This window comes from Mustela nivalis (genome assembly GCF_964662115.1).
Source record: "Mustela nivalis genome assembly, chromosome: 2".
NCBI classification, from domain to species: Eukaryota; Metazoa; Chordata; class Mammalia; order Carnivora; family Mustelidae; genus Mustela; species Mustela nivalis.
In genome coordinates this window covers 154,645,668-154,658,112 of record NC_139021.1, presented here as the reverse complement: position 1 = coordinate 154,658,112, position 12,445 = coordinate 154,645,668, and the positions used below count along the sequence as shown (strand labels likewise).

Here is a 12,445-nt window from a genome sequence, read left to right as displayed (position 1 = left end):
TTAGAATCTCTTAGGACAATGATTCTGGTAGCATGGTTTAGTTAACTTTGAAAGGAAATAAACTTGGGGAGAAAAAAAGGTAAGAAACCTCAATCACAGAAAACAAACAAACAAACAAAAACCCCAAAACAAAATTAAATGTAGTATACCTATAAAGAACATGTGCTATATAAACACTTTAAAAACAACCAGCATTCTTGGAATTTTAAACATAAGCCAAATAACCCTTAGCCTGTGCCTTGAGTCAGAAGCTGGACCCAGTGACCTTTTGGCTCTCCCACAATTCTCTATTGGTACAGAAACTTTCTTTCACAGTGACTTCAAGTATCTTTGGGAATTTGTGCTCTTTAATCTGTGCTTGAGAAGAAAAGACACAGCCCGTGGAATGGCTTGGGTGTGGTGGCCCCTGAATTGATAAAGAACAAGAGAGACAGTGATTCTCGAATGTAAGCATGTGAGTGATACTTGATTTGTGAAGGCAGTGGTCCTCACACGTGTTCCATCATAAAGGACAGGCAGGCCACAAGGCTCCTTGGCAGGAAGAGGATTTTATCCCACATGCGTATGGTTTCCCCAGCTGCAAATATGATCATATCGTACTTACGTGACGGAAAGTCACACTCTGTGAAACTAACCCTAAATAGCTAGGTTCTTACATTTCTTTGAAAACTCTGATTGCTACTTATTAATTCATATATTCCTCAACGGCCTTTGCTATCAGATAAGCAGCAGAAGCTGCCAAAAGTTTAAAAAGAGTTAGGGGGAGAAAACTTGAAACTGAGGACGTTCTATCTGTGATTTTTTTCCAGGTGTGTGAAAAGACCACTATTACCTAATTTTTAGCCTAATCCCTTTGTCCTGTGTGCAGAGTAGAGTGTGAGAAGTGGGGCCTCTCTAGGAGGCCCCTGGAGGCCAGGATCTGCATTCCCATGCAGGCCCGAATTGTTAACCCACTCGCTCCAGACTAAGTTAAAAACCCCATTTCCCAACATTTAGATGAATCTCCTGATTCCAGCTGCTCTCCTGTCCTTAGAAATTTTGCACAAGGGGATCCTTTTTCAGAGTCTAAGGAGATGAATTTTTCTGACTTCCATATATTTAGGGACTCTCCTATTTGCCCTGTAGCCCCTGCTGCCCCATTTGTGGGATGCAATTGGGTGAGTGCACTTAGATCAGCCCTCAACAAGAGGGACAGAGTTGTGCAAGGATTAAGAGCAGGGCTTTGGAAATAAACAAGCTTCAGGATCACAGTTCTGCCTCGTATTAACTGAAATGCATGTTTTTCGAGGGAGGAATGGTTCATGAATGGTTCATGAATGATGAATCATGAAGTTTGCTGTACTTCTAGAAATAGCAAATTGGGGAAACTTACTCTCTCACTGAAATCCCACCCTTGGCCCTGTGGTTTGGGTGGAGCCTCACTACCCAGTTCAGAGATGGGGAATGTGCCATAGGCCCTAGGTTGTCGGAGCTCTCCATTCCCTGGGTCACAGGCACTGATTCAGGAATGGGCAAAGGACTCAACGGAAAACAATCAGATGGGTGCTGAAATTTCTGGAAAAGGCTGTAAGACGGAAGCTGATCTGGAAACATGGTGTTAGCTTGCGGCAGCCACCTTGCTACCACAAGGCAACAGGCCCAATCCAGAGGAGGCAGAGGGAGAAATGGGGAAGGAGAAGCCCTAGATCAAGCTGTACCTGAAACTTGTATATCCCTTCATGTTTCAATACATGAGCCAGCACATTTCCCTTTTGCTTAAGTCAATTTCTCTACCACTTTCAAACAAAAGCGTCTTAGCTGATACATTGTGAAACCTTGGACCAATGCGTCTCTCTCAGATTTCATTTTATTTAAAAATGGGGATAAACCCATCTACCTCACAGCATTATCAGGAAGTCAGTAACACTGTATAGGTCAAATACTTCTCACAAAGCCTGCTACTGAAGGGCTTACTAAATTTAAGCTATTAGATGTTATGAATATTATTATTATCATTATTATTAGCTATTATGAAATGATATGGTATCTAGAAAACAAACATTTTATGGTATTTTTCCTCATGAACATCAAAGGTAATTAGTAATAATAATAATATTAATAAATATTTAGGAGGTGGTATAACAGTAACTTCAGTCACACAATTTGGTTATTTTGAAAGCATTTGCAATGTCCAATTAAATAAACAGCACATTTTTATCTTTTGGTATCTTTACATGTTGTAGATGATACTGCCCACCCTTACCTGGAAATTTTACTGCTTGGCAATAGATGACAAGGTCAGAAAGCTCTGGTGCAATCTGTCTGCTTTCCTTTTTATTCTGAGGAAGATAAAATTCTTCTCCCAATTCCATGTCATAAACCTATCAAGGGAAAAATGATAGCAGTTTACACAGGAAGTGAATGCCCACTCACCTCTGAAGCCCCGAAGATCTTTATCTGTTCCTTTCTCATGTCTTCAGTGTGTTTCACATCGCTCTGTATCCATCTACACACAAAAGTCCCAACACCTTTCCCAGAGTCCGAACTTTCTGATAGCCAGCAATGAGCCTAACTCATTCTTCATTTTCCCTTGGGGCACAGTCCAGTGTCTTAAATGTGGAACAGTCAGTGCATGTTTGTTGAATGAGACATGATTGAGTATGCATCTCTAGGGCTCAGATTTTTGGCTTTATTATCTGGCTCTCCAACAGTGTCACTGCAACTGTGTCTGCAGATCTGCTCAGAGTCTACATGGTGTGAGGTACTTGAAGGCAGGATCTGGGTATCTCATTTAGATTTCCTTTCTCTGTATCATTCCTCCATGGACACTTAACAGTTTGGGTCCTGTTTATTGGCTTGGTCATCCCAAACACTTTAAAAATTCTAGAAATTCCTTGCATGCAGCAGGCTGTCCTCTTGGCCTAAATGCCCTGTTTTTGTCTGCTTGGCCAAATCTTCTTTTCTGACATCTTCCCCCTGACGCTCCAATAACACTGTGTAGTCACTGGCCTTTGTATTCAGCTACAAGCTCTGTTTACGTATTTGTCTCCATCACTAAACCACCTTCCATGCCTGCCACCGCAGTGCCTGCCACACTGTATGCTTCTGCAGCCACTGGTTGGATGAACCAGTGACTAACCTTCTACAAATGGCAGGTGTGTGTCCCAAAGCATCGCCATGTGGGCTTTGGCATCTAAGAGAAAGCGAGGGGGAAATATGAAGGAAAGGGACAGGGAGGGAGTGAAATTTCACCTGCAACTGACAGGAGTGCTATGGCCCAAGAGGAACTGAACAGAAACCATTCACCCACCTTTCCTTTGTTGCAGGCAGAGTTATCTGCTTTCTTTATCCTCTTGGGGATTTCTTCATTATACTCAAACTGAAGCTTGTCATTACATGATTTATTTTCAGGTCTGTCTTCTAGAATGTTGTCTGAAAATAAGTGGGCAGGCTTCAGCAAAAGAGAACCCAATGCGTCACCTACAAGTATGTCTACGTCATTCAAGGATATCCAGACACTCGTGCTTATCGGTTAAGACTGAGGCTCTGGCTACATGTTACCAAAATTATGGCTTGGAGTGTTATTTTAAAAATCTGTTTAATTTGGTCAATGATATATTTATTTTGAATGGACTCATTCAAAGTAGTTTTGGTACCCTACAGACATAATCTAAATGAGAAGGCTCATGTCCGTACAGATCATTAGGACCATGCAAACCTTACATTAGATACCCTCGCGTCAGAAGCCTCAGCACCCAAGTCTGGGGATAACTTAGTAGTAGAAGTACTTCTAGATGGTGCATACAGGAGTTAATCACTCTCACTTTAAAATGAAGCTATTAGCTTCTTTTACCTTTAGAAATGTCAAGACCTGGGGAAAAGAGATACTGTTATTTGCAATGCAGTTTTCACAATTCTACTTAACTGGAAAGTAAACTTTTCATAATTGTTTGGGAGTTTATTAAGCAAAAACCTCAAGGATAGAAATTAACATATATCTAATAATAGCTAAAGCATGACAGATAAACGTTGCTCTTGTTTTGGTATTTCTATTCAAAATGACTTTAAAGGTGTTAAATGCACATTACAGTTATGCTCTTTTAAAATGAAAAATAAGAATGCTCTCACTTCTCACTCAAGTTTCACTATTTTATCAGACCATATATATGCTTAGGCCAAAATATCCTCATATCAAGTGAGGGTCATGCAGGCTGCCAGGAAATAAATGAGATCAATCATTTTATTACACTTTTACTCATGTAAGTAACACGATTTCATCATGCTAATAAGGCCTAAAAAGCTGGACACAGAATGCCGACATTCATGCAGTTAAAATGTCCCATTCAAATGGCTTTACCTTCCTGACTGTTAGGAGCAGGAGAAGCAGTAAGGACATCTGCTATGGAAAAACAGAACCAGAAAGGGGATAAAAGTAAGGAAAATTAAGACAAAAAGCCAGATATATTAAACTAAGGTTTGAAGCAAAGCATAAATAACAATAGCTTAGATTATAAGAGAAATGAAACAAGAAATCCTCTATTGATTTAATATTCTGACTGTTAGGGATGCAAGGGCTAGCAATAAAAGAAATGGAAATATTTTTAGTGTTAATCACACGGCCACATTCACATTACCTATTTTCAGTGACTGACTGTCATAACATTCCCACTGATGCATTATATCACATGGACAGACATGGATTAATTTGCTAGAATCATGCAGTTACTGTCACAGAATGTCTGTATTAAGTCACAAGTTCAAATCTGTACTCTGATGCTTGTTCAAAGCTAGTCAAGATAAACAGCAAGGTTGGAAGAAAATTAATCTATATAGTTAACAGAACTTAATTAACTAGACACTCATGAAGGACTAACTGGCCAAAAGGCAGAGAAGGAATTCCTGAAACACGTGGGCCTCATTGCAACTTCCTTTAGATCCTCTGGAATTAACTTTGTGGTTAGGAATCATCACATTTTTACTGCCCAAAGAGGTTTTAGACTAATTCTCTCATTTTATAGACATGAACACCGAGGACCAGAGCTGTTCCAGAGATAAACTAGGCCACCCAGATTCTACAGATGAGCTCTTCCCTTGGGATGTCTGTGAGGGCCTCAGAAGGCCAGCCACACTCCTGCAACTGTACGCAGAATTTTGAGAGCACGTTTCTTTCTCTGAGAGGAGTGGTCCTAATTTCTTCATTTCCTTCTCAGAGGGACCCATCATTACAAAAAGCTGAGAAACCTCTGAGGACCCCTAGGAAGCTCCGAATGGTTCTATCCATAGCAGCCAGGTTTCCATTCCCATCTCATCTTAGCTAGAGGATGTGAAGCTGGTAGAGGAACTGCCCGGAGGTGAGTGAGGCACTACACCAACCACAACCAAGATTGAAAGACTGACAGGACATTTAGCAGAAGCACAAGGAAGCCTCAACACGACCAGCTTACACTAGATATGGGAAAGCCACAAAACCCTTTTGGGAATCAGCCAGGCGGAGGAATCTGTCAATGAAGTGGGAAATACCCATGTGGTGGCAGGCAGTGGCCTTCAGCTGTCACAGACCTTAGGTGTTAGTGCTAGAAGAAGGGAGAACACCAGCCAACACCAAACAGAAGCTTTTCATTACACAGCTGAGGGTCATGAGGCCTAGAGTGGAGATAGGACATTGACCCATCGTTTCATAGTTTATTGAAGCAGGACTTAGTGAGGCTCCACTTCCATGTGTCCCCCATCCCAGCGCAGTCAGGCTTTAAGCAAACATGCAACTATCTTAGGTATTCAGTGGGGTATGGCTTAAATTTTACTCTCCTAACTGAAATAAATAAATTCCTGATCATTTTGTGACTTGCATATCAAAAACTTTCATATAATATTAATACTAATAATTAAGAAAAGTCTCTTCTTTCTGTTCTCAAAAGTACAGAAAAAACATAGGAGTAATTTATGATAGAGAGTGAATATAACTTCCAAGGAACTAACTTCTCACAGGGGCAAATGACATCTGGATTGGTTGATTTCTGAAGCGTATGTGGTTTTTGTTTCTTATTTGAATAAATTTGTTCTTCTGGGACACCATAATCATAATAGAGTTCCATGGGGAAGAATAAATCAATGTAAGAATATTTATATTCCCACAACTTTTCAGGAATAGGATTCAATAAATTATCTTGATTCCTTTTCATTTCCCCCCTCTTTTTACCTTCCCATTAGAGTAGGCGCCCCTCACATTATCCGATGGGATTTCAGGTCAAGTAAATTGGGCTTTTAGTGGATAGTATGAAGAAACCAGCTATTACTGAGGACAAACATTAAATGGACATAGACTAGGATCGTATCTGGGAGGGAAAAGGAGACTGGGCTGTACCTTGTGACCCTGATGGAATGTCAAGGAACACGACAGAACTAGGGGGCAGGCAGTCCTGGAGCATGAGAAGCAGGTATTTGGGGGAGGGTAGCATGGCTGTCTTAAAGTCAATGGTAAATGACTGCTGGTCTGGGCATAGCTACATATTAGCAAAACAATGATCTGACAGATGTAATTTATTCTACACATGCAATGTTATTTATATAAATAGAAACTCTGGCCATTTTTCATTACATTGCTTTTCAAAAGTTGCTGAAATGAAACTGTTTACCATCAGCAATGGTACCTAGAAAACATTTTGCAATCTATAACCAATTTAGTACAATGAAACACACATGAAATCTAATTCTCATGGAAGAGTAACTCTTCACCTGTAATCTGCAAGCAACTTCATTCATGTGATATATATATTGTGCCACTAGCCATCAGCCATATTTTGTCTGTTTGGTGAAACCAGACGGAAATATCTTGTTGGTTTAGTGATGCGAGAACCAGGGAGAGGAGAAAGTGAAATGCTGTTTTTTGTTTGTTTTTTCTATACTCCTTACAGAACAGGAGTGAAGACCATGAGAGAGAGGAGCAGAGAGCACAAAACTGTGGTGCTGCCCCCTGCAGGTGTTTGAGGAGTGCAACTAGCGAGCAGCCACTATTCCTGCGAGAACATTCGCTACCGCAGGGACTGAAGGGTGAGAATGGGATCTCTGCTGCAATTCCTCCTTTTCCTCCAGAAACCCAGTCAGGAATGACTCCTGTGCTGCTTCCCACACCCTCCTCTTCTTTCCTTGAATGTTGGCTGTGGAGGATAACAGACTCCCCATCCTTGCTTGTCCTCACCAAGCAGTGGGATTCAGGAACTCTTGGACAATGATTACAACAATCTGCGCTGTTGGCCTGTGGAGTGTCAGACTCATTTTTGGGGGAAAGAAAAAGAACACAAAAAAACTACAACAGAACATCATCCCATCACTTCCCTGCACACAGCCTGGGGTTGTATTTCTCTTACCATCAGACAGAGATTCATAGTCATAATCATATTCATCCTCTTCATCCTCCTCTTCCTCGTTATTAGCAGGTGGGGGGTTGGCATTCCCCCCATTATAAGCCTGAGCTTGCATGGATGCTAACTGATGAGCCTGTAAGATATGAGTAATTAATGATGCTAAGCTACTCAAGTTCATTTGTAGATTTTAAGATGATGCTTGCCACAGTCATAAAAAGAGGCTTACCCTATTGATTCATTTGAGACAAAAAACAAAAATCTAGATTCACCTAAAGTTCAGTCTCTCTACTTGGGCAAATGTTGACATCCCTATAAGAGAAATCCAGGAGCTTTTAACGACAATCACAGAATCTATGTGTTGTTCTCAGGCACCCGGGTTCCCTGGGCCAAGCTCTTCAGGACAAAGGCTGGTGCTTGGGAGAACCACCATCACTCCACAGTGATGAAGTGAATCAGCCCGTCACTGTGGAAAAGTAAGTCTCTGTTTAGAAACTTTTTTAAAGGCCTTTGACTTAGAGTAAAAGGTTAGAGGCCCCATGGACAATGAGACTGAATGAAGAATTGTTTAAATAAAGTTTTTCAAAAGACTTTGTCTGAACCATCAATCAGATTAACAAACCAGGTTTAGAAACTTCTGGAAACTTGGTGTGTGCTTCAGGGGAGATCATGTACCTTTACATTAGACTAGAATTACTGTCAGGTGATATCACAGGATACAAAGTTAATATAGGTCTGGGAACTCAGCACAGGAAATAAGCAGAAATATAGGAAAAGTTACTTGCACGAATTAAAAACAAGAAACAGAGCTAAAATCCAATAATAGAAGAATGGGGTCAGTAAACTATGGTGTATCTGCTTGAAAAAAATGAGACTTGAAAAAATAATTGTGATATATATTTACTGAACAAAGGATACAGAATTGTGTGTGTATAATTATACATCTGAATATATATGAATATAGTATATCTATGTAAATATATATACAATTCTATATCATTTGGTCTGTGTCTATCTACAATGATTATAATGGTATACAATGACATGCATAATACAGCAGGGATTATTGACCTATTGTTGTGCACAAACCCCTTAATCAGTCTGGTGAGGCAGGATCCCTTCTCAGAATGTTATTTTAATTTAATTTAATTTTATATTTTTAACTAAGCTCCACACCCAACATGGACCCCAATATGGGGCTTGAACCCATGACCCTGAGATCAAGATCTGAGCTGAGATCAAGAGCTGGATGTTAAACCAACAGGGCCAACCAGGCGCCCAGTCATTTTAAGTGCATAAAACAAAATACAAAAGATTACCAAAAAAATGTTGAATACAGTCATCAAATATTTAAAAAAATTATGGTGTTATAAGAATATGTATTTCTTTATTAACACAGACAAAAATGTATAAGTGTAGGTCAAATAACATTTTTGAAGTAGTGATAAGCATAGGTATTTCTTGGAGATATTAGCAACAACTGTGATGTAATAGAAAAAACTATAGGGGCGCCTTGGGTGGCTCAGTGGGTTAAGCCTCTGCCTTCAGCTTGGGTCATGATCTCAGGATCCTGGGATCCAGCCCGGCATCGGCATCGGGCTCTCTGCTCTGTGGGGAGCCTGCTCCCCACCCCCCTCTCTGCCCGCCTCTCTGCCTACTTGTGATCTCTCTCTGTCAAATAAATAAATAAAATCTAAAAAAAAAAAAAAAAAAGAAAAAACTATAATTTCTACTGCTGATGAAGACCCAAGTACTGCCAGGGTTACTGTGGTTTGTTCCCTACATTTATTACCAGAGGAAATGCTAAATTTTAGCTAGAGGTTAGCGAAAATGGAGATGTAACTTTTTTTCTATCTATACTCATAGACCCTTGAGTTCTGTTTGTAGATATATTACCAAAGTTAAGAACCCCAGTAATACAGGTTTTATTTGGCATTGGAATTATGGATGTTTAAAAATAAAATGATGCTCTCTTCCCTAAATTTTCTGAGATGTGGTTATATTACTTTCATAATAGAAATGTATACATAGGAAGATACAATTTAGGCTATGTCTATATCTACATAAAATATTTTACAATACAGTCCACTGGAGACAATGGAACACTGTCTAGGCTGGGATTTCTCAAAGTGGGTTTTATGCAACATGAGCTCCATGGGTGTTAATAGCTGGTAGGTGAAAACTGAGCTGTATACAGTTACCACAAGACACAATGGAAGGCTGGGAACAGTGCTTAAACAAACTGGAACAGTCCTGCTACTGGGTTTCACAAAGCCTTTATTTCATATGCTAAAGGGCACTGTGATTCTTCAAAGTGCTCCACTACAGCATTTCCCATGCTTTTTGACCAAGAATTCCACGCCACCCCCAACCCCGCCACCTTTTCTCAGTGTCTCTCAATAGGATGAGTGTTCTTTGAAATGTTGAGAAATCTGCTCTAGGCACAAGGGAGCCACAGAAGCAAGTCTATTTGTCATGGGTAAGAGAAGGAACCTGCTGCAGCCAGCGTTCAAGGTAGAACCAAGGGCTGGGAATGATGATGCAAAGAGCCAAGTAGATCCGCTGCAAAGATGCAAAGATCTGGGGATTGGCAATATCAGAAAGCAGTGTGCCAAGGTCCCTTAAACTCCCAAACACTTTTACCGGCACAGAAATGTGGAGAAAGGACAAAAGGATAACCAGGAGCTGACATCTTTCTTCTTTGCAATATCCTACTTACTCTGAGGCAGAAAATACAAGACCCTGGCCCTTGAATAAAAGCAATTCAGACAGGGACACCTGGGTGGCTCAGTTGGTTGGACGACTGCCTTCGGCTCGGGACATGATCCTGGAGTCCCGGGATCGAGTCCCGCATCGGACTCCCAGATCCATGGGGAGCCTGCTTCTCTCTCTGACCTTCTCCTCGTTCATGCTCTCTCTCACTGTCTCTCTCTCAAGTAAATAAATAAAATCTTAAAAAAAAGAAAAGCAATTCAGACATAGGTCAAGGGGTTGGATATAGAGTTCATATGAGGGGACTGACCCAGATGGGTCTAACAGGGGCCGTGTCTTACTCTTCTCTATTCCACTGGCCTCTCGCAGAGTCCCTATCATCTAATGTGGATTGTTTGAGTCTACAGGGTTGGAGTGCTAGAGACTAAGGTCAGAAAACTAAGATCTGATGTGTAGTTAGGGAGACTCAGTAAGAACCTCAGCATGAGTCTGATGCAGATGGAAGGCTCCAGAAATCCCTCAGGCTCTAAGTCAGTCCACCCTAGTTGAGGGTGAGTTTCTGGTATGGCAATTACCCAGGAAAGTCAGGGATTGGTTCTGAACATACTGGAGCTGTGGGCACTCACTCATCCAGCCTCATGGGAGCTCAGACCAACAGGTCTAGACCCACCACCTGCCAGGTGACTGAAAGACCTTGCAGGTGTCACTGTCGGTACTCCCTGGGAGATCATGGGAAGCTGGAAGTAGTCTTAAAAAACTACAAGTGGGATTATACTGTCCCATTTTTACAAAAGGAAGAAGAGCTAAATTGTGGAAATTATAGAAGGGGGAGTGTCAAGGTGATAGCTGAAGAAACCTCAGAATTGGTTATTAACTGGTTGGTGTGTGAACACAGAAAATAAAGAGGTGATTAGCAAGAGTTAGCATGGGTTTACTAAGAACACATCTCTAGAACACTAAACTCTTTAGACTTTTTGGGTAGGGTAACTCACTTTGTGGGAAATAACAGATAAGAAGTGTTTCAAAACTTCTAGGTCGATAAGAATTATTTTTAAATAAAAAGATTACCCAGGTTTCCTTGTGGAAATTCTGATTTAGTTGGGAAGCCTGGGACCCAAGAATCTATGTTTTTAATAGTGTTCCAGTGATTATCAATGTATTCTGACTTAAAAAAAAAAAGATTTTAGGGACGCCTGGGTGGCTCAGTTGGTTAAGCAGCTGCCTTCGGCTCAGGTCATGATCCCAGCGTCCTGGGATGGAGTCTCATATCGGGCTCCTTGCTCTGCAGGGAGCCTGCTTCTCCGTCTGACTCTGCCTTCCACTCTGTCTGCCTGTGCTCGCTCTTGCTCACTCTCTCTGACAAATAAAATCTTTAAAAAAAAAAAAGATTTTATTTATTTGAGAGAGAGAGAGAGAGAGCATGCCTCTGTGTTAGTGGGGGAAGGAGCAGAGGGAGAGGGATAAGCAGACCCTATGCTAAGCATGGAATCCGATGCATGGCTAGATCTCATGATCTAGCTCTCTAGAGCTCATGATCTCATCATCTCATGATCTGAGATCTCAGGACCCTAAGATCATGACCTGAGCTGAAAACAAGAATTGGATGCTTAACTGACTGAGCCACCAAGGCGCCCCTGTATTCCGACTTCTACGTTACGTTTGCAAGAGTCTTCTGAAGACATGAATCTGAACCCTAGCTCTGCTACTCTGAGCTGGGTGGCTTTGAGAAAGTCACACAAATGGTTGGGCCTTGGTTTTCTACTATAAATAAAGAAGCTAAGGCAGATGCTAGAGAAATGTGGGCTGCAGGAGAGGCGAGCACTAGGCAGGAGGGACGATCACAAAAACTCCAGGAAGGATCTGTAAGAAGGATCACAGGCGGGCTCTCTGCCTGTTCATCTGACTCAAGGGCAGCCTTAAGGATGAAGGCACCATTTGAAAAAACTGCTAATAAATGCATTGGATATCAGAAGTCAAAAGTCACTAAGAACTCTTTAGGCTGCGATGACATACTGAAACCAAGAAGAGCCAATGTAACCGAGATAAATGTGAGGCTCCTGCCCGTGCAAGATGAAAATCAACCATAACCCTGAAGACATGGGGAGACTAGCCAAAGAGCAGTCCATGTGAAAATAACTGAACTCTTTTTGTTTTGCATAAACATCGCAGGAGCCCAGTGTGCACTGAAGAGTTTTCAAAGCCAGGATAGTCCTAAGCTGCCTTAACTGCTGTACAAGTCCAAGTTAAGAGAGGCGATGGCTTCACTCTCCTCCTTGTGCTGTCAGACCCTAACTGGAGTATTGACTTGTTCTGGAAATTACATCTTAAGATGGAGAAGATATCCCTGAATATCCACAAATTCAAGAATATCCCAAACATTGTTAATGGAAAGCAGA

At 41.2% G+C, this 12,445-nt stretch overlaps 1 protein-coding gene across 4 annotated transcripts in view; it reads right to left on the bottom strand.

Moving 5' to 3' along the window:
- Positions 1–12,445, bottom strand: part of PLCE1 (phospholipase C epsilon 1) — a 326,743-nt gene that overhangs the window by 32,517 nt on the left and 281,781 nt on the right. For all 4 annotated transcript variants that reach the window (XM_082721986.1, XM_082721988.1, XM_082721987.1 and 1 more), the window contains exons 20-22: positions 7,344–7,473; positions 3,290–3,411; positions 2,243–2,360 (exon numbers count right to left, since the gene is read on the bottom strand). In XM_082721986.1, the coding sequence (XP_082578112.1) occupies positions 2,243–2,360; positions 3,290–3,411; positions 7,344–7,473 (370 nt within the window). The remainder of the gene's footprint in view (positions 1–2,242; positions 2,361–3,289; positions 3,412–7,343; positions 7,474–12,445) is intronic.